General features: G+C 37.3%; 1 protein-coding gene across 2 annotated transcripts; it reads right to left on the bottom strand.

Moving 5' to 3' along the window:
- Positions 1-89: 89 nt before the first annotated feature.
- ngfb (nerve growth factor b (beta polypeptide)) lies at positions 90-26,833 on the bottom strand. Of its 2 annotated transcripts, XM_040006891.1 has the most exons (4): positions 26,592-26,833; positions 26,201-26,271; positions 7,075-7,211; positions 90-2,909 (listed from the first exon to the last, which is right to left on the bottom strand). In XM_040006891.1, the coding sequence occupies exon 4, from the start codon at positions 2,896-2,898 to the stop codon at positions 2,290-2,292; it is 609 nt and encodes a 202-aa protein (XP_039862825.1). In that variant the 5' UTR covers positions 2,899-2,909; positions 7,075-7,211; positions 26,201-26,271; positions 26,592-26,833; the 3' UTR covers positions 90-2,289. The 2 variants fall into 2 exon arrangements, with proteins under 2 accessions (XP_039862825.1, XP_039862833.1); XM_040006899.1 differs by lacking the exon at positions 26,201-26,271.
- Between the last annotated feature and the right edge of the window lie 260 nt (positions 26,834-27,093).

The raw sequence follows: 27,093 nt of genomic DNA, 5'->3' as shown, positions 1-27,093 counted from the left end.
GAGTTCTCTTTTTTTCACTTCTGTCAGGGCTTTCCTTTTTGCTGAAGGAAGCAGCAAGCTTCCCAGAACACTACAAAAAGCACACAGTGCATGTTTGTAAATGTTTAATAAATAACAATATCAACAACAACATTTATTAAAAAAACACTTTTGGTTTTATCAGGCCTGGGTCAAATTGTATTTGCAAAGTTGTGGATTGATTTAGTCTTTTTCAGTAAATGGGCTGCATGACAGTATAATGACTGGCAGAAAAGAAGCTTGACTGTGTTGTTGTGCCAAAAGTCCTAGAGGCTGCTACTCTGTCATAAGCTGAGCTGCAGTTTAAGGTTAAGGCAGGTTTAAGCCTGTGCTTTCTGGAACCAAATCACATGGTCTTTTAAACCCAAGGTCTGTGTCTGTAAAAGCTGCAGCTTTAAAATGTTCCTGTGATTTAGTCTAAACCCAGCAGGCATTAACTAAACAGCAGTGAATGAAACCTTCTGCAATTACAGAATAGCTGTCCAACATAATAAAAAATCAACGTATAAGTAAAGGACATATTTCTGCTTTTAATATCTTCAAGTGTCAAACTAATATCATAGCGCAGTTACATTAGAGGAGTTTGGGTTGGGAGATCTGTTCATAACAGCTATATATAAACTACTGCAGCAACACAAGTTCAGTTCAGGCCTTAAGCACTAAGATAGCAATTTCATCTGCATCAAAATAAAAGAGAATTATATGAGCAATATTTGTATTTATCAAAAGCGATACTAGACTACAAATGATCAGACACACACAGCATATTGTTTCAGAGGTATTTCTAAATTCTTTGTTGAGCAGTTAGTAATCAAGGAAAGTCAGACAGCTGAAACCAGTTTCCTTAATTACCATTTTCAGAGTCTGAATGACATATGGATGTTTGGAGCAGATCTTATAATCATCATTCATCATGTAAAGGTGCCATTTAGCTGTGGTTCTGCTGCATTTTGGGTCTGTATTTGTAGATGTGGTATAAGTGATAATTTGAAAGTAAAGTATAAAAGCAAAAGATCATCCGCTTGTACCTGTATGCTCTGCCTTAACGCAATGAACCAGAATTAATCTTTCATGCTTTTTTATACACTATAATGTTCTCCATTTGAATTGCACTGCATCAGCAAATTTACCTCCCGTCTGCAGTTTGGTTTGGTCTTTGTTTCCATTTCCTGTCATTATGGCATCCTGGCATTTGATTGTTGCTCCTGGATGATAAATATTTATTACGCCTCCTATTTACCTTTGTAAATGTATGGAGCTAAAAAGTTTCCATAGAGCAAGAGGGGGGAAATGCTATTGAGGCCATGTTTTATTACACTAAGCTACTACTTTTTCCTAATGTTTTAATTAGTTTGTTTCCATGTTTAGTTTATTTTTGTGGACTATTTAGGTGTATGGTCAGGTAGTATGCACATCAGACCTCCCTTCTCGCTGTTTTCTCCTTTGGAAAATTTATGCGCTTATGAGATGACTTTTTCGGGACTATGCAACGCTTGGAAAATGATGCTACAAAAATTCAATAAATTCACTCATTTGGAGCATGGCGTTGCCACTTTTACATTACTGGTTGGATACACCAAACACAAGAAGTGTATAATAGAATATAATTTTATAATTTGGAGAATTTTTACACCAACAAATTAATTCCAAGCCTTTGGCATTTAAAAGATGCACATGTTTGTGCTTGAAACATCAGATACAGCAATGCTGAAAACAGAGAGGAAATGGTTGGAATGAGCCACAGAGGAAACAGTTGTGCACTTAGTATAGCAAACATGACCCATGAATGTATGCAATATGTGTATATGTATATAAAAATATTTCCTGTCTGTATTTTAGAACATTTTTCAGTGTAATGCTTAAACGTTATGATAAATCCAGAGCACGCACACTTGTCAAACTGAGCACGTAGCTGCGTATTGAATTTCCGTAAGCTGAGTCTGATATAAACCACAGCTAAAATAGATACCGGCACAGCTACACCCACTGTAGCGTGGTACTTCAAACAGTTGAAAAAAAAAAAAAAAACCCAAAGCAAACAACCAAAAAACAAAACACAAAACCAGCTGCAGATACTCTTTGACCCAGGTCTGGTGTGTATACATGCAGTCTTGATACTTTGACATATACTAATAATTTACTTTGTGCAGAGGTTGAGAAGTTTTTGGTGATAAATTACGTGAAAAAAGTCACTTCTGCCTGCCTGTTAGCTTGTCTGTGTATGTACTGCGCATTTGGGTTTGTGAATCTGTGTGCGCGTGTCATAAGTCTTCATTGCCGCCAGGACTTGCGGCTGAGCACGCACACACAGGCCACGTTAATGCGTATGTGCCTCCACGCCACCAGGTTCTGGAATGAAGTCAGCGCTCGCACAAAAGTGTGTGAATTAGTACAGTAGGAGTTCCAGTGTCTCGCATCAATTCCTAAACAGCCTGAGCTGCCTGATCGAGGGCTATGACATGTCGTCTCGAAGAAGTACTGCTTCATGTTGACATTGTTGATTTTCACGTCTGGGAGGACTGTCACCTCTCTGCCTAAGGTGTCCGTGGCTTTGGTCTTGTTGACCACCCAGACACTAATACTCTCACATACTGAGTACATCCCGCGGTGTTGAGGCTGCCCCGCTTGCCTTCGGGTCCTTCTGCCAGCACCCTGTGACCCCGATGGCTCTGCATCAGGGGGCTGAGAGCTAAAAAGCACTCTGGGTGAGAGGTAGTGGCGCTTGGTGAAGAGTTTGGGATCGACAACCGGGATAGAGTCTGGGTTGTCACTTGGAGTGTTTTCCCGTGCCGCTGTGGTGGTGGTGTACAAGTCCCCTCTGGTTGCGGCCACAGCCTGGGCACTTAAGAAGAGGAACAGGACCAGCATGGACGACCTCATGGGCACACGACCTGAGGGTGTCAATAAGAACGGAAAACACATACATGTTACAGCGGATATGAAACATTACATATGAAACATAGAGCTTCTTCAGCAGACATGAAGTAACATCAACATTAATATGTATAGGATGTTTCCAAGTGATGTTCCCTTTCTTTTGTTTTCTTTTTGGTATCCAGTAACTCCTGAGGGAAATAAGTGGTTCTTTAGCAGTTAACGCGTTATTGTTGTGATCACCATACGTATTATATCACTGCTTATAGGCTTCCTGAAGCCGTGACAGGTGGAGGTTTGAAAACGAAAACAATGAAAAATGCTATAATGTTCTTTAGAGTTGTGAGGAGGTGTAGAATGTAATTGATCACCAATTATTTTGTATTGTATGCAATTAACATGTATAATTTTGCAGTTTTAAAATTATGTGAATGTTCTTTTGCTTACCTAGATAATAATAGTGAATTTAAATTTTTTTTTTTTTTTTTTACAATGCAGTATTAATCTCCACATGCACTTATTCAACCCTCAACATGTTGAACTGTGAGATTCCCTTTATGTACGTGCATGCTGGAGCTCTTGTTTAAAGCAGAAGAAACCCCAAACATCTTTCCTGACATTAAGTTTGATGACTTACCGTTAACAGTTTTTACATGCACTATTTATTAAAAGTCTGTGTTTGGCATTGCTAAGGGTGGAGTCTGCAAATCCTGATTAGGCAGCTGCTGCCGAGGCTGCAGAGTCCCTGAGCTGATTTATACATGCAAACAGAAAGCAGTACAATGTTTCATATCTAATTTAGCAATAATATAAAAAAAAATTACTAACTCAATTACATCCACAAGATGACAGTGAACTCTCTTAACAATCTGTGGCTGCCTGAAGACATTCTCTGGAGTTACTTCATGTGTACACCATTTATTGTCCCAGTGATCACTGCAGCAGGCTATGGCTATGAGTCACGCACACTGTTGTATTCCCTCTCTTTTATTTCACACAGGATGTGAATAGATTTTTTAAATTGATAACATGTGAATTGTGGATATTAAGCAATGGTGAGTAAGGATAGCCCAGGAATTTCCTAGTAAGTATCCATGAAGGTCTTAGAGGTTTTTATTCTTAATTCTAAGCTATTTAAGACCACTACAACACTCGTATTTTCTTGTATTTTTCCTAGTGATAGCAGTGCACTTTAGTGGCTGCAGCAGTTATGAAGTGAGAAAGTCAGATGATGTGGTGCACAGAGCTGAATGAATGACAGTTAAGGTTGAGTTGCAGGAATGGGTGAATGGGTCAATAAAATGCCAGACTTTAATATAGAAGACTGTTGTTTGTTTACTGCAGTTCATTTCCTTGGTCAAACCCTCATTCAGTGTCTCCTAAAAGCAGTGTTTTCCAACCATTCTTATGGCACATAGGTGTGCCGTGAGAAATGATCAGGTGTGCTGTGGAAGATTATTTGGTTTCACCTGACTGGTACACCAAGCGACCGGTGTGAGTAACGGGAAGAACAATTATATTCTCTTCCACCAGAGGACAGTACAACTTCTTGCTCCAATTTAATGGGTTACCAACTGCCTTTATAACCGAAGAAGACGAATAAAAAATTACTTAGTCATGTTGCAAGTGAGATAACTCAGCATGGAGTTGCAAAAGGTAAATATTTGAAAAGAAAAAGTAGTCAGTCTGACCTGGGTCCTGGAGAAAATTCCAACCCAGATGAAGGTGCTAGTGTGAGTAGTGGTCAGAATAAAGCAAAAAAGGTATACTGGGAGGAGACTCAAATCCAGCCTCTGGGAGTCACAAGCTACCAGGTCCAGTGATCAGTGAGGAAAGAGGAAACCTTTATGGATACTTGTGATTAAGACTAAGAAAATAAGAGGAAATTCCTGCACCATCCTTACTAAATTATCGTTTTTGTTTGCTGATGTGCCGTGTGATTTTTCTAATGTGAAATATGTGTGTGGGAAACACTGTTCTAGAGTATGACCACTCAACAACCTGGTTTTATTTTTGTAAACCTGATACTCTTCTTTCAAGGTTTGTGAGCTGAAATGAAACTTAACTGACGTGGAAAAATACTTGCTTTATTTGCCCCTTTCAGTAAGACTAATCCGTGGATACGGGTTATTTGACTTGGGTTGAAGGACTAGTTGGAGAGATTATAAGTCCCATATTTTGTACTGTCTGCTTCTTTAATTCCCAAGAGATCACCACAGTGGATAGATACACATGTTTATTTGTGACAGACTTTGTGCCGGATGCTCTTCCTGACATTTCTATTTGTGTGGACTTGGGACTAGCATTAGCTTGTGACTCCCAGAGGCTGGATTTGTGTCTCCTCCTGCAGGTTTTACATATCACCCTGGGACATATTTAAAACCTGCAGGACACCGGCCCTCGAGGCCTGGAATTGCCCACCCCTGATCTAAATTGTCCAAAAAATGTACACAGTACTGTTTATTAAAAAAAAAGGAAAACTAGCCACAAACAGAGCTGAATTAAATGGTGGAAAATTAAAGAATAACATACCCAAAAAAACAAAATTACCTATCAGAGTAGGCGTGACATTACGTAGGGAAATATATAATTGACATTACTGTGACGTGTTTGATATCATTTTCTTTTCATCGTGTCATGACTCACCACAAAACACAGAACAGAACATCTGTGCTTAATGGCTTTTTTAAGTTGACAGGCTGTGTCCTTCATTTAATACAACAGGAATCACAGGCATGTCAACACCTGTGATAGCGACAATAGCAGGCTCTGTTGGGCAGGCTTATTATATGCTGTGTTTGCCTCAGGTAGCAGGGTGAGCACTTGTGGATTAAAATTGTTGGCAAAACAAATCAAAAGAAAAACCATAGCCTGTGCAACAATACATAATGTGAGCTAGAACTAAAATATTCTAGGTTTTTAAGGTCTGTCTAGTTCAAGTTATTGATACATGGTGCAACATTTTGACATGACAAAATCATTACTGCATCATTGTTGGAAATAAACAGACAAAGGCAGTGAAGAGATGCCACACCTCTTTTTTTTTTTTTTTTTCTGCCTTTAAGTGCCAATTTAGATTACTTTAGGGGACAGAGGAAGATCACTTTATAGCATAGCATAGCAAACATCACACAGATTATATTAACAAGGAAAAAACTTAAGATGAGAACAATATCTTCCCAGGAGCAGCATTGATTTTAGTAAAAAGAAAAGTGAAAGACCAGCAACAATGCGGTGTCTATGTTCTCTTTTAAATTCAAAATTATACAGACATGTCAGGGCTAATTTGACATTCGTCAACACATTAATGGCTCAAATGTACCCAATGTGTGACATGGCTTATTGGCACATTGAAATTGAGCAGAGTCAATTTTTTGTAATGTTTCAGATTTTTGGAAGTGGGGGAATAACACAGGAAAATAAGTGCTGATAAGCTTAAAAAAGAAATTTCAGAGCTGAGTGAAACAAACAAAGAAACCGCCACTGGTGCACCAATACTGTAAAATGCCTAATCTAATACCTCCAGATGATTTTGTATTTAACCCCATTCATATCTTCTATTTATGCTTTTCTATTTTTTATACTTTGGTTATTGTCTAATATTAAAACGTGTTTAATATTATAATATGTACCTGTGGCACATATGCACACAAAAAAAGAAATAAAAAAAAAACAGAAATGGGACAAAAACTTTTGACAGCACTATAAACCTACAGGTCTAGAAGTAGCAGCTGTTGCTACCACACAAACCATAATTAAAATAATCTAAAAACCATAATCTCTCTTTGACATCTGGTTACATATTTTCCAGCTTTTTCTGCACATCAACGTTTAAATGAAAATGTAAACACTGGCTTTACTGGTCTCCATATTTACTTCTGTGCAAGAGCAAATGTGAGTGACGCCTTTTGTTGTTTTTCGGCACATGCAGGTCAGTTCAGGACAGTGACCAGTTTACACTGGAATCTGATATTAGCAGCACTGAATGGATAATGTGAAAAAAACAAAAAACAAACAAACACTGAGGACTGCAGTGTGAACACAGCCATGCTGAATAAGCACAGTGTTGCTAGCTTTACATATGTATTATCTACAACAGACATCTACAACAAAACAAGACAAACACATGAAAAAAAACTGACCTGTTTCAAGACTTGTTTGCATTTACATATATATATATACCTTTTCAGTGTATCCACGTGAACTGTACCACCTCTGTGGCTCCTAGAGGATGTGATTAGAGTTCTGTGTGTTATGGGCACCTCCTGCCATGAGGCCTGGCTGTGGCTGCCATCCAGCACACCTCTGCCTCTTCAATCCTGTTGACAGACAAGTGGAGAAATTGTCTTAGCCAGCTCGTAAACCCACTGTAAACACATTCTTTACAAGACAAATAAGGGAAGAGAACATTAATGTGTTTTTCCCCTCTCACCACATCGTTACATACTGAAACATATTGAAATCAAGAAGCAGACCTTCATCATGTACATTATTCTAGGGGGTGGAAATGGCGTTTTAGTTTAACGTTAACACAATAACATTTGTCTGAATTCTTGGACACATGAGCTTTGACAGATTTTCTAGACTTAAACAGTCTTGTACCTTCAGACAGATAGCCTCAAACATTTAAACTTGAATGAATATTTACGAGTAAGTCAGAACCAGATCACTATGGAATTTGGTATTTTGTACAGTATATGAGTGCATAACAGAATATTTAGACACTCTAAGCCATTGTGATAAATCAAAACATCAGTTTTACTGTCTCGTCTCGCTCTATTTTATCACTGCATTTTATTATTGATTTGATTTGGTACAGACAGCCGCAATTCATTTTTGTGCAGTGATGAAAGGCATTTGAGCTTGATCATCCATCACACTAACCAGACGCAGAACATTTGTTCCTGTTGCCATATTACTGTACTCGTGGGTTCTAATATTAAACCTGCCAAGGAGAAAATATTTAAGAGCTCATTCCAGAAAACACTGTGTCCCGAAACTTAATTGTAAACGTGTTTTCATTTTAAGCTATGCCTTTAAATCATGGTTGAGCAAGTTAAAAACAGTAAGATATGGCACGTGTGCAAAATGACAGAAATGTAAGCAGCTTATATAAACAGAAGTAAATGGGCTGTTAATCAAAATTACTGTGGCGTGCTCCTGTGCAGAATCTGCAGCAGCACAGGAACTGTTCAGCATCTCAAAAGAGCTTTTCTCCACCTGTCAATTCAACTTGTGACCCTGTAACAGCAGCATGAGCTCTTTTAGAAACAGGAAGCCTGCTTTTGTGATTTTTGTGTTAAGGTCTCAAATGCTGCTACATGCACTCTGCAGACTACATTGAAGACTACAGTGCCACGCACCAGGTGCCAGTACTGGAAGAAAGCTGAGGAGAAAAAAGCTGGGCTCACTAAAACTAGACAATAAAGTTATAAAATTATGTTTTGGTAATGTCAGAATTTGACATAAACAACATGAAAACATAAATACCCTCCCAATGAAGACAACATTGACTTCATTGTCATACCAACAATAGATAACAGTAAATAACATTTCTATTCATGGAAATTAACTTTTGATATATGAAATCTCCTGCAGTTTGAGGTTTTCTCCTTCAGAAAAGAACTTTTAAAAACAGCAAATTAAGTTAGCTAAAATTAGGTTTTGAACAATCTAACAAAAATCCAGATAGAAGCAAAAGGTCTGTTTAATTCACAATTTTTCTTCTATTGTCAGTAATTCCCTGAAAACATAATTTTGGACTTTGGCTTCCAAAAGATACATTGGTCAGTTTCTAAAAGGTCTATATGTGCAGTAGACTGCTGCTATGAATTTTAATAATAGTACCTACTCTTGTGTTGAATTGGATAAACTTTTCAAAGTTTCAAGCTACTTAACAATACTATATAATATAAGAGTAGTGTATATAAATGTATATCCATGTAAAAGTGAAAACTATAAATCAACCAGTCCTTTGTTCAAGTAGGGCTGGGCCATATCATGCCGTTCATGGTAATGCCGGTATAATGTTAGGTAATGATAAGAAAATGAAATATCGCGATAGAATATGGGTAAAATGCACTTGCGCAGTGCCTTTGTTTTCATACACACATGGCAGAAAAAGCATGGAGGTGACGGAGAATGAGAAGGGCGAAAGCGGATTGTTGAATGAAACAGACGAATCAGAATTGGTTTGTAAAAATGTGCAACTTCAGTGGTGTGGAACTGGTTTGGCTTTCATCTGTCAGATATACACCAAAGCACAATTTTTGGTAGAGCACGCAAGCGGGCCTTGGTTATTAGTGTGTTTTTCGGAAAATAAGTCGCTCTTAAAATCATTTGATTTTCTGAAAAATTGACAGTGCCCCTTATAATCCGGTGCTCCTTATGTATGAATTCTGGTTGTGCTTACTGACCTCGAACCAATTTTATGTCGTACACGGCGCTCAAAAATCTGTCAAAAAATGTTTTAGTACGACTTTGTTAAGCTACAAACCCGCACCGCTTGATGGATTGTTGGAGCATTACGGCTATTGTAGTCAGGAGCCTTGCGGAGTGATACGTACTGTGCTTCAACATAATATTACCGTATTGTGTGTGTATAACCTCTTTTTAAGTTTTGTGGATATTATACATGGTTATGCTCAGGATATGTTGGCCAATTTCCACTGGAAATGCCTTTTGGTTAAACTGTCAGCAAGGAATTTGCATAAAAAAACAGCTGCTTGTTTAAGTGAAAATACATTGAGGGATTTATTTATTTTGTCTCGCGTCAGTTATATCGTCAGTTATATCCTTATCGCAAATTTTCAAATAGATATTGCGATGAATATTTTTGGCCATATTGCCCTGCCCTATGTCCAAGTGCAAACAGGGTTGAGAAGTTTGGTTAGTTTTACTTAAAGCTGGGCTTGACAGCAATGGACATTTAATGTGATAGGTGTCAAATTACTCTGAGCTCTAAATGTGCCTAGGGGATTTTGAGGTGAATGGTACACTGAGCATATACAACATCATGCCATGACTTAGAGTTGGATGTCTCAAGACCGGTCTCGAGACCACTTTTACGTGGTCTTGGTCTTGTCTTGGTCTCAGATCGCTCAGTCTTGTCTTGGTCTCGCTCTCTCTGTCTTGCTGTCTCAGATCGACATAGTGGTTGGGAGATTTGGAGTCAACAGTATCCATGACACACAACGTAACATTCGATAATGTGTCATGCGCAAAAGCATCAGCTCTAAGAGCCGTGCTTAGAGAGTGCTTTGTAGTGAATCAGAAGAGCCGACTCCCATTGAGCGAGAGCCGGCTCCTCACTTAATTTCCTTTCGCTGCTCAGCTCTCACACAGTGGCTCAGCTATGCTCCAATCCCTCCAGATTGTAGCCAATCACATGCGAGGATATAGGATAGGATTTTTTCTTGTACCTACACAGTAAAGGGAAAAGACACAAACAGGCAGATTTGAACCCACTGCCTTTTAGCTGTGAAGCATCGGTGCTAATGAGTTGCTGCTATGCTATGGAGAAAACACCTTTTATTCTGAAAGGGGAAAACTAACTTGCCTAATAAGTCTCATGGACCCTTTAGTCATTTATCAGGGAAAATTAATGTGTCAGACAAAGTGAAAATAATTGGGATGCTTGAGATATTTGCTTAATATGCAGATTAAAATACATGGTTATTGAAATGCTGTCTGTGATTGAATTTTAATTTTAATGTGGTGTGACAATGTTAAGGCACTTTTGAATTCAAGTTGCAAGATAATTGCAAGATAATTAAATTATTATAATATATATTATTATATTATATTATATTCTTTTATGGCTCAATGTCTTTTTTTATATGATGTTTAAAATATTATTCTAGAAATATTCTTATTTTTAAATATTTTCTTTTTTTAAATTACATTCCACAACTGCCGATGCATATTACATGCAAATGCTTTGGTTATTAAAAAATAATACAGTAATTATTAACTGATAATGAATTAATGAATTAAAAATTATAATTTATGTATTAAAATACATAAATGATTGGCTTATGCTGCGTTTAATGAGTGAATAAAGGTCGTTGTTTCAGCAGATTTTTGTGAAAATGGAAAAATGTAATTGTGCTTAACAATAATGGATTCGTGTTAATGTCAATTCTGTTTAACAGTGTAGTTGAGCATATCCAAAAAGATTGTGATCATTTTAACAGAAAACAAATGTGAATTATTTTGATGATCTGAATTTGGGTCAGTGACACACAAATTTACAGCTACTGACCTGTTAAAAAATAACATGCAGCCAGATGTGAAAAGTGAACCTGACATCCGTTCAAGTTACTAGGTGGGCTATAAATATGCATCTGACACAACTGTACACATTAGTGTGCGCTGGGGCATTGCACATCGCTCTACTTATTGAGACTTGAAGCAGATGGGTAACAGCGGCACATGGCTATACGGGAAAGATGTGGATTTGTGTTGACTCATCACTGCCTGATGACTGAGTGGAATAAAATTGCCCCGTCTGTTTGATGTTAACACAGTGAAGAAAATGGTATTTCTTGGCACACTTTACTGTTGAATAAACTAGACGCTTTCAATTGGATAATGTGCTCTGTTACATTGGCTTTAATTTGACTGGAGCCTCCTGGAAAAGCCTGAATACTTCCCAGACCATATCTGATGAAATACCACAGGAATGATCAGGATGTTTGTATCATCAGTAAAACACTCACTGAGTCTGCATGAGCATGATCCCAAAATGGTATGGCCTTTCTCATTTCTCATCGTCTCCTCTTCACTCTGTCCTATGACGGTGAAGCAGAAATTGATCTCGGCTGAAGGATATTTTAATTCCTGAAATGCATCAGGAGGAGCTATGAGTAAAGTTAAACAGGTGTGTCCTTATTTTGGAAGTTTTACCATCCGTACCATATAAAAGAGAAATAGCTGAAACATATAAATCATGATGGGAGGATAACTCGACTTTTATGTTTGTGCTTCTTTCATTTTCACAACTTTTTGATGTTATTAAAGATGATGATTTTTGCCTCTCTAGTCTTCTTTGTTTTATTGTATAACATTTTATGACTTTATAACTGAAAAAGTTCTAAATAAATCTTACTTACACTCCATATTTTAAGTAGCAGGGACTAAGTGAGTGAAAGAGCCACAGAACGAATTCATGATATAAAAACTGAGAAAACAAATGAGCAAAAGTATCTGTCCTTTCCAATTTTGTTTAGGGCAAAATTGAAGGAAATGGCAATCAAAAAACATATAAATTGTAATGATTTCTTTTTCCAGATTTTGGGAGAATAAGTAAATTTAGTCATTAAAATTTAAACTTAATCTAAGTTTAAATTTGGGACGATAGTAGAAAAAGTTTAAAATTTAAACTTAATCTAAGTTTAAATTTTAAATGCATTGAAAATTTTTCTTGGCTGTTTGTGGAGGTAAAATACGTCCGCACATGACTCTGTTTATGCTCGGCCATTGTTGTGATGCGCGCGCCAAGGGGCTGCGACTCATTTATACAGACGTATTTCGCATATGACTATGAAAGGTGGAAGAAGAAGTAGTTCCTTCCAGTTTGGACGATCAGAATGATATAGTTTCTTTCCACTGTGTTCCTGGTAATGATAAACTACAAATTTACCCCAAATTACTAAAATATCAATATTTTAATGTGAGAATCGATTCTAGAACATAAATGACTGGTATCGGAGGAATCGATATTTCAGTTTCAATCCGCACACCACTAGTGTTCATATGTATTACCCTATCTGGTCTCATATGTATTTTTGCTGCTCTAACAGTTAATAAGGTTGGGATCAATAAAAGTTCATTGATTGTACTATAACTTTTATAGGACTATAAATTATGCCTAAGCAATTAAGATAAAATGGATGAGTTATTGATGGTCTCGTGGACCATCGAAAACCTTCATAGTGATTCATGCTCCCTGCTTCAATAAAACCATATTACAGTTCAGTAATCCAACATCTCCCAATTTTTATATTTAAGTTATCAAATTAAACTTTAAAATCAGAATTTTACTCTCTTCAATGACCAGTATAATAATGACCATGCGCTATTGATATTCAGACTTGCATTTTTTGTTGTTGTTTTTTTTCAGTTATTAAAACCACCGCTGTACTGAGCATTATTTATGTAACATACATTATTTTATTAGGTACATCTGTTCAACTGCTCTTACCGCAACATCTAATGAGCCAATCAAACTGAGCATCAAAATGGGGAAGAAAGATGGTTTAAGTGACTTTAAACATAGCATGGTTGCTGGTGCCAGACAGGCTGGTCTGAGTTTCTCAGAAACTGCTGATCTGCTGAAATTTTTCCACATAACCATCTCTAGGGTTTACAGAGACTGGTCCTAAAAAGAGAAAGTATCCAGTGTGTGGCTGTTCTCTGGCAGAAAATGCCTTGTTGATGTCAGATGTCAAAGGAGCATGGCCAGACTGTTTCAAGCTGATATGAACAGAGCAGTATCTCAAATAACCAGTCGTTACAACTGAGGTATTCAGAGGAACATCTCTTGCACCAATGAACCTTGAAACAGATGGGCTACACTACCAGAGGACCACACTGGGTGTAACTCCCAGCAGCTGAGAGCAGGAAACTGAGTCCTGATTTCTACTGCTTTTAAAGCTAGGGTTAAATTAGGCATAAACAACATGAAAGCATGGATCCATCCTGCATTTTATCAGCAGTTCATGGTGTCGGTTGTGATTCACTGCATACTTCTACCCCACTACTACCCTTTGTGACCACAGTGTACCACTGTATCTTGTGATGGTTGCTTCTAACAGTATAACATGTCATGTCACAAAGCTGATTTCTTTACTATGACAGAGTTTACTGACTGAGTTCACAAATGGCTTCCACAGTCAGATTTTAATCAGATGGAATACAGTTGTGATGTGGTGGCACAAAGATTTGCATCATGGATCTGCAGCAAATGCTGTCTGTTTCCAGCACCTTCTTCAACCTGTGCCACTAAGAAACAAGGCAGCTCTGAAGGAGATCTTACCAGGTACCAACAAGATGAACATAAAAAAGTGGTTGCAAGGTGTAAGCTAGTTCTACCATCTGTCATGTCTCTTTAATGGATGCCTGTTTCAGCCACTGACCTTAAAAAGGATGTGGAGTTAGAAAATATTTTTAAGACCCAAAGCTGGCCACTTACTAAAGTTTCATCAGCTTTCCAATGCTGTGATTCACTCAACTTGAACAAGCTAAGTGTGCCCATTTGCTTAGATCTGCTGACAGCTTATGAGCTGTTAATGTTTGGGGTATTTTGCTCATAGACTACATGTATGAGTATTTAGAAGAGTTTATTTCTTTGTGTGGCTGAGCTTAGATATTTTTTTCTTTGGTTGTTTTTGGTATTTCCATGTTTATATTTACAGCTATTGTTAAGAGAGAGTTTTGAGTAGGCTAATTTTTGAACTTTTGCTAAGACTTTTGACACTTGGAAGGATAATTTATTGGCACGTTAAAAATTATACAACATTGGAAAAATCTTCTAATTTGAAAAAAAAATACAAGCTTTCCCATATGGAAAAGAAATAGAAAAAAACTTATAAAAGACTTGCATCAGATGTGGCCTACTTCATATAGTGAATCATATAAGGCTTATATGGTTTACTCATGAAAGTGGCCACTTTCATATATTGTTTTAGTAAGTATCCAAAACATACAAGTTTCATTTATATAATTTTTCTAGGGATCTTGTATCTGTTTTCACTCTTGTATACTTTTCATACAAGTTTCTCACAAGACAGCTACAAACTTTATAAGATTTATATATATCTTTTCCATATGGGTTAAGCCAATCAACTTTGGTCTCATCTACCGTACACACTGTTGTTCAAACAAAAAGCTCAATTTTATTGTTTCACATTCAAATTGGACTTTACTGTGATATGATTATGACTAAAATACACCACTGGCCCAGCTTGTGTAATATTCAGAGCTCGGTAGCTGCAAAATTGCCTCAGTTTACTGGTACTGTATTCCCTCAGAATAGCTGGATGCGATTTGTGGTTTGGCCCTGCAGTTGCTGCTACCATACCTTCACACCCCATTCGTTTTTCCATATTCTTATTTCCCGATTGTAGACTTTCATAATAGCTGCTTTGTGCTTATTTATCTAATGAGGTTTTGGAGCTGGTTAGCCACTGCTGACTCTCTACTATACTGAGCTTTGTGTATGCTGGTTGGGGTTACACAGGGATTCGGGAAGAGCTCTAGTCTTTATCAGAATATACTGTGGGATATCCAAGCTTCATTCAAGCATGTACACCATCATTTCTGAAATGCCACTTGTTGCTGTTCATTTTTCATGTTCTATAATGTTAAAATTTACAGCAATGACTAAAAGCAGCATGTGCAAAGTAATACACAGACATGTACAAAATTTGCTGATAAGTCATTTTGTCAGTCAATGTCATGAACTAATATAAAACTCACCTTTGTATTTTTTCTCCATTAATTTATTCCAATTATTTATGAAAAACAACATTTTTGTGGTTAGGTTTACCAAGCTATTGGCCTTACTTGCAAGAAGTTTCAATCCTGGTGATGGTTTCAAGATGGTACAGTGGAATTTGCTGCCTACATCTCTGAGATGAATATAGTGCTCTTGGCACTAATCTGGGACACAGGTAATGTGCTACTTCACATAAACTATATAAAATACTCATTCAGAAAATTCAAATGATTTCCTCCTTGTCCTTTTTATTGTTTGTGTTTAAGGACAATTACTTTAACAAAACAGGCAGAAAAAAAAAAAAAACCTCTAAACAATTAACTGGGATTAACATCTCAAATTAATTTATAATAAAAGTTAATGATGCTTGCAGCCCTACCTTACCTATAATGATGTGCAGAGGTAATGAGCACTCTGCTTCCTCTTTTACTTGATGGCACACTGTGCAAGCTCTGCTGCAACACTGGCAACATTTCTTCCTCTTGGTAGTGTGAATTAATGAAATCAGCAAGCCTGCCATTTATATGGTTTGTTACTCATGAATGGAGAGGCCACCCATAGCCACTGACCTACAACTCATTAGCTCTAATGGAGTCAGTTTAATGGACCCTTTCTGGGTTGACTGACAAGCAGCCTGTGGTGGCACACAACCCAGGCTGCAGACCAGGGACAATCTACCTCTTGCTTCATTCATATGGTAAAAGTCACACAGTCTCTCTAGTAACCTGATCCTCTTAGGCGCTCATTCAAAGAGGAAAGGAGGTGCAGGCGACTTTATCTGAAAGCCACCAATGGGCTTTGAATGACATGCTGCTGATTATGTTGCTGTGGTCATTCATGCAAAACTGCTCACCAGTTGAAGCTGCCTTTGTGCAGACTTTTAACCCTCAGACTCAAAATTCACTAAAATTGCAGTCATGGTAAAATTTTGAGCTTTAAGTGCATTAATAATTTAATTACCAGGATTTTACAATCGTTTTGTTTTATGTGTTAAGTTTCCTTTCCTCGACCACAGTGTGGCTGTAAAAAAGCTTAATAGGTAGTGGTACTGTGGACAACATTTAAAATCAAACTAAACTAACTCATAAAGGAAAACAGTAATTTCCCAATACTTTATTGCCAAAGGAATATAGATTGTGGTGGTCACCGTTAGTAATTTATTCTTTCATTTAAGGGATTTGTCCAGCATACTCAAATGTCTTGCTCTAAAATATTCTTCATACAGAAATTATGTCATCAGTGTCTCACAGATCCTAGCTAACTAGCTAATCTGCTAAATGTGGGGCAAAAGCTGACTATGTAACTTAAAAATAAAAAATACTATAAATTGTGAATTAGAGATGGACCGATCTGATATTACGTATTGGTCTGATACTGACGTAAATTACTGGATCGGATAGATAGAGAGAAATAAAAAATGTAATCCGATCCATTAAATATCAAAAAAGCACCTCACAAAACTTGCAATGTGGCCTCGCTACCAATCCGGCATTTCATCTCCGAGGAAGTGATCCCAGAGAGAAGTAAAGCAAATGTGTAAGTTCATCTCTGAATGTTAGTAAATCATTCCCACATTAAGCTTAACAACCGATATACGGAGCGACTGCCTCTCTCTCTCCCTCCCTCTCCTGCTGCTACTTCAATCATGAAACTGATCAATGATCAGCTGATCGGCTTTTCTGTCTCTCTTGTTTGTTCATTGCCCACTTTGAGCCAGAAAGAGGAAACCAGCGGCTGAACAACAGCAGCACGTTTAGGCTTGATAAGCTGTTGTTAGAATTTATTTAATATTACTTTCTAGACCAGGATCCTTTTCTATGTAGCTGACAGCTGGTAACTGTGCAGGGGCGGATCTAGCAAAGTTTGGCCAGGGGGGCCAATAGGGCATGAACAGGGAAAAGGGGGCACAAAGACATTTCTTACTTATTCTCATTTAAAATGTCTAGCTTTTAATAAATAATTATCCGAATCTTACACCCAAAGTTTTAATCTGATGTAAAATGTATAGAAGTCCATTACTGAATATAGTAACTATTAAGTCTAATATACCCTAGTAAGCTATAGTACTTTTTCTTTTGGGAAGGTATGATCTGTGCAGTCTGCAATTCTGTTGAAGAAAGATGTTGAATCTATTTAATTGTTCTTGAAAAATAATTGATTTCTGTGCATTTTTTCCCCACACTGCATCAAATTAAAGTTGATTACGTCAATTAAGCATCATGAGGTGGAGGGTGGGGGGTGGTTCCCTATTTTTTTTTTTTTTTTTTTTTGCTGGGAGTTGGCAACCCTATTAGTTAGGTTGCTTAGTCTTTAAAATACCAGAATAGGGAGGATGGAGTAGGTTTAAGTTTATTAGATTGATCAGTATTGCTGAACTATGAAATGTTTTGGGTGCAGTGTATTTTTTGCATACAGGTATAACAGAATAGCTTTAGTGTTTTTTTTTTTGTTTTTTTTTAACTTGAGTATGAACTTATACAAAAAGCAGCACGATATTAAAAAACAGTTTTATTGATTAAAAAACACACTATTTCAGATTCATATCGGTATCGGCAGATATCCAAATTTATGATATCGGTATCAGACATAAAGTGGTATCGTGCCATCTCTATTGTTAATATTACCAGATTATTATATTTCCAACTTTCCTGCTAAGCAAAACAGATAAAAAGAAGTCAGTTTTAGTTTGGATTTAATCCATAAATAGATGTAGCTTTAATCATGAGTTTTGACATCTCAGTATATAAAGATTTAGTTTCATGACCATTACAATATGTTCCAGGTTTTTCTATGGCTAGCAAGCTTTATAGATCACCCTCACTAACTGATGCTCATTTTGTTCTGGAAGCAGGCCTAAAATAAGATGGAAATTTCTACGTTCCAAAAAGAGAAACAAGAGCTAACCCTAGTAGCTGTCCACTATAGGGAAGGAGTTAAACTCTGAACCTCCATTTTATGCACCTGTCAGTGCAACAACATGATTAGATTGTATAATTTCCAGTTCGGCTGTTGATTGGAAGCACGGACAGGACAACAGCCATCCAGTTTCCATGTAGATGTCTGCTAATTTTTGGAGTATCATCCCCTATAGTGTCAATGGAAGCACCCATTAAATTTTTAGCCCTGGTGGAGGACTGTACTCTTCTAGTTTTCACATTGTCAGATTTTATTTTCTCTTTGAACAGTTCTGATTAAAACTTTACAGCTTTGTACATGGATTTTTGTGCTATCAAAGGTCCGACTGGACTGTGGAAGCAAAAAGCAAGTATTTATGAATAAATTCTAAAACCTTTAAGATATTTTTGCTCAGTTGTCACCATGCCAATATATGGCGCAACATTAGATTTTTGTAGCTGACAAAACATTTAATTCCCTGTATTACCCGTTTCTTTTTTTTCTGAGTCACTCATACTTAATTGATGGATACGAATCCCTTCATTAACCACATATGTTGCTCTGCTGTGGTGTTTTCATGGATACGCTAGGAGAGGCAGGAAGATGCAGCAATGACCATGTCTAAACATCTCTTAACTTGTGCAGTGCTTTCACTCAGGGGTAAATGGGGCATATTTTGTTTCTATGGTTACTGTATAGTATTTTCCTTCCTACGGCTATTTTGTACGATTCACAGCATGTAGGTACACTTGAAGAAGTTACATTAAAGGCCAAAAAGGCACAGGATCTTCTCTGCTGTTACAAAGTTATACTTTTATTTTACTTTTTATGGCAAAGTTTTGATGTAGCTATATTCTCACTAACTATACAATAAAGAAGGGCTAAAAACACACGTTCAGATTTGATGAGAATAAAAATATCCTATGACTGTGTTCCTGCAGTGTAAATATGAATGATAGTTCAGTTCTTGGATTCTCATTGATACTCCCTTTGGAGAAATGGTTGTTCACTATGAATACAGATCTTGCATCAGGCCACCTGCTGTGTATTTAAATTGGAGTCTTTTTGTCAACGAAGCAGCACACCCACACAGGAGCAACAGCTGCAGATGATAATTGGGAATATAGATAGTAAAAGTAGCTGCTGAAAGAATGATATTAGTGAGTGAAAGATTTTCGGCAGACTGCAGCTTTGGTTGGGTAACATCAAGAAATCTCAGCTGAGATCTGTTTTGGAAATCTGGAGTAAACAAAATTTCCGCCCTTGAAATTATGAAGAAATATCTCCTTTACACCAGAGCTTCAAACTAACTTTGCATTAGCATAGAATGAGTTTGGATACTTTCCATTGTTTATTTTCCTCAATCAAAATGAGTAAAGAGTGGGGGTGTAAACAGTAACATTTCAAATGTTGACTTTTAAGACTACCAGCAGTATAATTAAAAAGCAGTGTAATGTACAGTACACATCTATCTATCTATCTATCTATCTATCTATCTATCTAGCATTTACCATTGATTATGCAAAGGTTCTGGCCACATGCACACATTTGATTATTGCAATATTCAAATATACACGTGATGACAATATTCAAAAGGATGTTGTCAATGAATGGTTTTTCCATTAGTGCAAACCTGTCTCAGCTTGTGCACAAGTGAAACGTCTTAATTTTTTTTTTTTTTTTTGGCAACTGCTCAAAGGAATCATGTTAAGAAAGATAATGGCATGCAATTGAAGGCTTTGATTTCCACGTTCTCTTGACTGCTGTCCTGTTGCATCTAGTTGAGGCGATTTTCTGTTTTACTGTTATCAGGCAACTATGTGCGAAACCATTTCAAATGCAGCATGACCTTTGTTTTGAGAAACGGGGCTTGCAGTCGGCTGTGATTTAAGGCAGATGTGTGGAAGTCTCCTTGGCGCTGGAACTCAAAAGACCACATCAGGTCCAAACTGAGACTGAAACGTGTCGTGCCAAAGAGCAGATCAGAGAGGGTCGGTCTATCAGCAAAAGTTAAAGAGTGGATTCAGTCTCTTGCTCCAAAACTTTTAGTGATGGAACGGACTGAAACTTTAGAGTTATCGCTGAGAATACACACACTGCAACATCTGGATGACTATAGCAGCCTATTGTTTATGTTCGTGTGATAAGATACACAATCTGCTCAAATTATAATGCAGCTTTGTGATTTAGTATTTACAAGCTAAGCAGTTAGCAAAAGAGGTCTTGACTTGGACCATACTTCCTTTTTGACCTCTCAGATTAAACAGCAGACCTAACATCTACACACAGACACACAACATAATCTGTTGAAGTTCGTGACATCAAAGATAAGTGAAAACAGCTACAGAAAGAATGCATCATAAAGTCGTACTGCATCTTTCTTTATATTTCCCAAACCCAAGACATGAAATATAATCAGGGACTACAACAGAAACAACCACATGAGAGTGGTAAATGGTGGATTTAACAAGGACAGTTTCATTACTCACTGATGGTTGTGTTTGGTCTCAGTGCACTGAGGAAACACAGCTGACCCCAGTCTCTATACACAGTGTAACTAAACACAAGAGACTGAAGGAAGGCACAGGCTCTGCTCAAGTACTCCAAAAAACTTAGCAAGATATACACTTACAACAGTGACTGCTGGGAGGTGGGAGGTGTCAGCATCATCACGTTCAACAATGTGGTGGAAGTTTAGCTTGTGCTTAAATTATGGCAGACCTTGTTGGCCTGAGATGAACTGTATATCACTATCAAGTTTACTTGTGATTTAACTTCAGTCCATTTAAGATTAGCCTCAGTGCACCAGAGCTGTTTCCATCTCTTTGGCTGATAATGTTTGTTTATTGTTTTTATGTTAAAGATTGCAGCCAGTGCAATTACTGCAGAACATTAAAACATCAATTGCCAGATCAGATAAGCCTTCTACGCCGGGACTGAATAGCTGCTTTCATTTCTCTGTTCATTTACAGACTCTTGCTGCGACCAGCGTTGAATCTGTCCCTGTCATAATAAATATTATGCAGATCTTTTAGAGTGGCAGGAAGATTATTGTTTCACATTTTGAGATTTTATTTATTTATTTATTTATTTATGTGACTGAAAAAACATTTACTCCACAAATAAGAGGCCCTCTTGAGCCTTTGCTGTTTGTGTCTGTCAGCACAATTACCAAAAAGGGCCAATTCGAGCATCGGATTTCATTTTTAATGTTTAGCAGTCGTGTTTCTCTAAAAAAGTTACCCACAATATGTTTTTGGTCTTAAAAGAATCCAGCCATCACTTATATTTGGTCCATAGTGTTCCAGTGACTCGATGTCTGTGTCTTTTGAAGTTATGCATTTGCAGAGTACAGTATTTTAAGCATCGTGTGTAACAAATATCAGGAGGTTCTGAACTATCGCTGTTGCTTTGTCACCTTGTGGAAAAAGCGACTGGATTTCCTTTTCTGGCTTTTGTTTCCATTTTGCGGCAAGCTCTTACCAAAGTGACTGTTTAAAGTTTTGGTTCAGTGAGCGTGTGATATAGCTGCACCTTTATGGCCAATCAACTGCTTCTTGCATACACTCTTACACCTTTGTGGCCCTTTTTTACTGTAGCCACTGATTTCGTCACAGCAATTTTCTGAATCCCTATATTATGGTTGCAGCTTTTCCAAATAAATTCTCCTCTGCTTTTATGCAGAGTAAATAACGTAACATCAAAAAAGCTGCAGTGTATATGTAAAAATGCGCGCATGTTGCTGTATTTAACGGTTTATTTTTCAAGCAAATTTGACTGTTTGTATGTGGTCTCTTTTAGTGGTCTTCTGGGCTTTTGCTTTGTGTGTTTTTACTGGCTCGAATCAAAAGGAATTTTCCTTCACACAATTAGTCCATACCTGATGACTCAGGCAAAATACAAGCATGGAAAAGCAGCGGTTCCAGTCAGTGAATACACACGGGACAAGCTTATTTATCTGTGTTAGTAGTTTGGCACTTTGGCGGATAGTGGAAAATGGTAATCATCAGCATCAATTTTGATTTGAAAGATCTTTTAAATAAATAACTAAATATTCTGAAAACATGCTGAAGTAATTGACACTGAAAGACAAAAGAGCATTATTTCTCTTTTGCTGTCAATTTAGAGTAGGCTCTAAATGAAAGAGCTGATGTTACCGATGGGTTATGGAGTTGACTTGTAGTTGCTGTGCTGGATAAGGAGAATGAATCACAGTTCACACACTGTGTGTGTGTGTGGCCTTATTGAAACTTGTGCTCTCAGATGATGAGGCACTCCTGCTTGCAAGGGCACTTCACTGGAGAGAGGCAATACAGCTTAATCACAGGCACAGGCCTGTTTTAGCTGCTGCTCAAATCCACACATATATAGTTTTACTTTGTTAACACCCAGTGTGTGACTGGCTTGGTTTATGTGTTTTCCATTTGCTGTTTGATAGTAGGTTCACGCGGAAGTTATGTAAGGATTTCCATAAAAACATGAATAGAGGTGGGGCTTTGCCCAACTTGGAAGTTCTGAACTTTTAGGAAATTTAACTTTTAGGAATATTTTGGAGAAGCTATTTACAATTGCAAGAGAGAACACAACTGGACAAATTTGCATCTTTACGAATCCGAAACAAAAAACATTGCACACCTAATGGATATCCAGTTATCCTTCTGGATCCAGTTAGTCAATTCATTCATATTGGAATTTTTCAAACTTGGCAAAGACATACAGTCCCAGACAGCTCTTGTTTTTATGTGCCATGTTAATGCACTTCCTCTAACTATAGTGAACTTCATGTTCTCAATGTGATATCAAACTGAGGAGCTCCTGCTGAGTAATTAAGAGAAATAATTGTCTGCAGTTGTACAGCAGAAGGTTTTAACGGTACCCCATGTTTTTCTGTGCTTTGTAAGTGGTACCGCGCTCCTTGAACAGTGCCCGAGGCTATAAAAGATGATGAGACATGTCTGCATAGAAGGATGGATGCTGATGCAATTATATATGAAAGGTTGCCAATCAGGTTGATGCCAGTGAGGGGCGGAGTAATGGAAGCTTCCGTTGCTGTAGACAATTACTGTCATGCTCTTTTTGAGGATAGAAGAAGAGGAGGATTCTGGAAATATGTGTTTTGTGTATTTTAACAAGGTCATATACAATGTTAATGAACAAGGGTGAAAATAGTATAAAGGTAGCATCACTACTTATATTCTAAAAAACTGCTCAGTATAAAACTGTCAGTAAAGTTTACTTGCATTCCACTATAATTAAAGTCAAAGTTGACAAAGCTGTAGCCATATACATGTAACTGCACATCATCCAGAGACAAGCTTTACTGATTTGAGCCCTCTGCTTTATAAAGCCTGCTTCAGTTGCTGAGTGTGTCACGAACAAAGTAAAGAATTCCAAAAGGATTATATGCTAAAATATAAAGTATGAAGTATTACTAAAGAAGATAGCAACAATGCCCAAAAGTACTGAGAGTTTCCAAAGTAAACTGAAATGTGAACTTTGAATTGAGCTTGGCACCAAATTGGTTATTGTTCAGAGTCAATGTTAAACTTGGTATTGATAGAATAGAAGCTGTTTTTATATATCTTGTGCTTTTGGACTTGTGTGTGTTATTTATTTTTGCATGGCAGCAAAATATCAAAGGATATTACCATTGCAACTGTGTACATTCAGATGTAGTGCACAGCTTCCCAGGGAGCTGCTTTGTAGCAACATCTGTTGTACACCATGCTTCCAATTATTTGGCACAAACTACTCATGCTTGTGTATTTGATATGAAACTGGTGTTTCAGACATACATGCAAGTTCCAGGAATTCTTTTTTGTCATCAACAAGCTAGGACTGGACTTCATTTAATTGGCAACCATACAGAGAGCTGAGAAGAACCAGACAAGTACCTGTCAATCTAAAGAAAAGCTGAATCATAACAAAATTCAAGATGACAATAATCCAGAATGCAGCTGTATGTTTTCACCACCACGTCTCTACTGTACACGCCATTTGTTTCACTTTCTGTTCTTCTAGATTAAGGTATAAGTAGGTGGTCTTGGCAGAGATTTTTATTTATTTTCTGGGTTTTTTTTTGTTTTTTTTGTTTTTTCAAAAATGAATAGAAACCTTCACACACTGGTTCTACTCCAATGGGCCATAAAGCATCTGTAACCTGTCTGAAGAATTTAAATCTGGACTGCCAGATTCTGCCATCCACCTGTGGAACAGATTGCTCAGCAATGTGGATATACAGCTGCTGTGCTTCAATGATGAACACTTTTGCGTTGCATACCACTAAATAGAAAAAAAAAGGAGATACTTAACATCATCCACCACAATGGGTGAGAAATGTCTGTCATGCAGACTTTCCACTGGGTATTTTCTTTTGTTGCTTTAAAAAAAATCAAAAATCATTTTGGCCTCATATAAAAGACTACGCTCAGATGTAAATAATTTGCTTGTTTAGATCACGTTATATAAAGAATGATAAGGATGTACTATTTAGCAAAGATCTTAACTGTTTAGTTCCCCTTTTAAAAGCAAATATTCTTCATCGTCAGCAGCAACAAAATTACGTTATTAATTATCCGTGGGTTTTGAACTGTTGGTTAGATAAAAAGCAGTTCACAGATGTCACATTCCGTCTTGCAGCCTGTGATGGACATGTTTTCCATTTTATCACACAAACAACTGATCGACTGATGGGGGAAAAAAAAAATTCAACTGATGATTCAGAGATGAAAGTATTCATTACGTGCAGACTAAATCTGGAAGCGTTACGAAAACATCTAGAGAGTCTGTGCAACCTTCTTTTCTGGGAAAGTACCTTATCAGGTCCTGTCACCTTGATTAGCACATTAGGTTAAAAGTTCAGACACAATAGTAAATAAATTAAAGATGTGATGAAATATATTCCTTCCATCCATCCAATTTTTATGAATTAAAAAAAGCACATAATTGGCATACTTAACAATATGCTGTTCCTTAGCATGAGTGAAGTTCAAGAAAGCTTGGACTTTTTATTTTTACTTGCTTTAAAAGTAGAAAAACTCAGTCAAAGAGCTGCATGGTAATTTTATTTTATTTTTGGTATAGTCAGTGCTATTTTAACCACAAGCACACTTGTGGTCATTGCTCATACGTCAGAAAACACAGCAACAAGTTCTCTTTAAAAGCCTTATTGACTCAACTACACTATTTAAATCAACTCCTGCTGCTTCTCCAAAGACACTCCAAAAGACTAGAAGATTACATCTGCTCCAGATGATGGAGTGTAAAATTGAAAATGATCTTCCAGTGATAGAAAATGAGCATTTGGCAGTGCAGCGAGAGCTTGAGAAAAATTCATCTGTTTTTATTTGCTGACCTTTTCACATCAAATGCAAATCAGTTAATCAGTGAGACCAAACTCCTCTTAAGAAAACAGCCTCTAATTTCATAGCTGCTTACCCATGTAAACTCCCTACTGCTCCCACTGTTTGAGTGAAAAGACGTCTTTTTGTATGCATTTTGGTTTTCATGTCAGCTGATAACAGTAGACCAACTGCTCTGTTCCTCTATGTATTATTTAGCTCATTTAGTTCTGTTAGGAAACTCACTATACTTGGAAGATGTTCAACACTCCACCAAAGTCTGAGTGAATTTCTCAGGAATGGGTTCAATAGAGGAAGGGAAATGAGTTCTTTAATAGGTCCAAAATGAATCATATGTTAGTTTTGGTTAGATTTCTAAAAGCAAATTTTATCTAAAAAGCATAGCGAGTTGTCTCCAGTTTAATCACCTGCTATTATGCCAAGAATGCAATAATTTGTCTTAACTCTGTGGTATACATAATTTGAGAAAACTACCCTGCAGCTAGCTTCTTGTTTCCAGTCCAACATACCATGCAAATACACAAAGTCTGCAGGAATGCTTTGAGAACATTACCTAGCCCAAGGAGACGAGTGCAGGTCTGACCGCTGCTGTTGTAACCTGATGAGGCTAAGCCTCAACAGTATCTGAGGAGATGAAGCAGATGATCAGCTCCCTGTTAAACTTCAACACTAAACCCCTTTTCTAGGAATCTTCAGCAGGCATTTACAGTAAAATAGAGAAACAGGAAATATTAAAATCGTCTTGGGCTGCATGTAAAAGTTTATCTTGTGCAATACCTGTTCTCCACACTAACAAGAACGATCTTCACAATTCTACAAAATTCCTTTGTTTGTAAATTGATTAGAAATTATACATTACACACTAGACTACTTGTATGTATGTGATCTACCTTGAGGCTATAGTAGTTCCATGCAGTGTAGATGATGATAAAGTAGTTCTCTACCTGAAAAAAGCTCTAGTTTCTCTCACTGACGTACGACTCCCCACGCTTACTGAAATATATTCCAGTTTGTGTCCAACTTCAGAGAAAGCCAAGAGCGCAAAGAGCAAATTCTTCTGTGAATTATCCCACACAGTCTTTTCCGAGTCTTGCACTTGTTTGAAAATTGTTCTGAAAGTAAGTGAGAAGCTCTCAGAGGCTGCAAGCTCTGTGTGACTCGCCAGTGCTTCAGGTCCTAGTGCCTGCTCATCTCATCCTCTAATTACGGTGGCCCCTAGAGACAAAGCACGTACAAACTCCAAAACACTTGCAAACTCCAAAACACATGCAAATTCCAAAACACATGCAAATTCCAAAACACGTACAAACTCCAAAACACTTGCAAAATCCAAAAACACTTGCAAACTAAAGAACACATGCAAACTCCAAAACACGTACAAACTCCAAAACACTTGCAAACTAAAAAACACATGCAAATTCCAAAACACGTACAAATTCCAAAACA

This window comes from Simochromis diagramma, unplaced genomic scaffold (genome assembly GCF_900408965.1).
Source record: "Simochromis diagramma unplaced genomic scaffold, fSimDia1.1 OVJJ01000320.1, whole genome shotgun sequence".
Classification (NCBI taxonomy): domain Eukaryota; kingdom Metazoa; phylum Chordata; class Actinopteri; order Cichliformes; family Cichlidae; genus Simochromis; species Simochromis diagramma.
Note: the sequence above shows the minus strand (reverse complement) of the source record. Positions and strands in the feature narration are given on the sequence as shown.

What these genes read in the sequence shown, in the direction of transcription:
- ngfb (XM_040006891.1), bottom strand. Translation starts at nt 2,898, where the DNA reads ATGAGGTCGTCCATGCTGGTCCTGTTCCTCTTCTTAAGTGCCCAGGCT.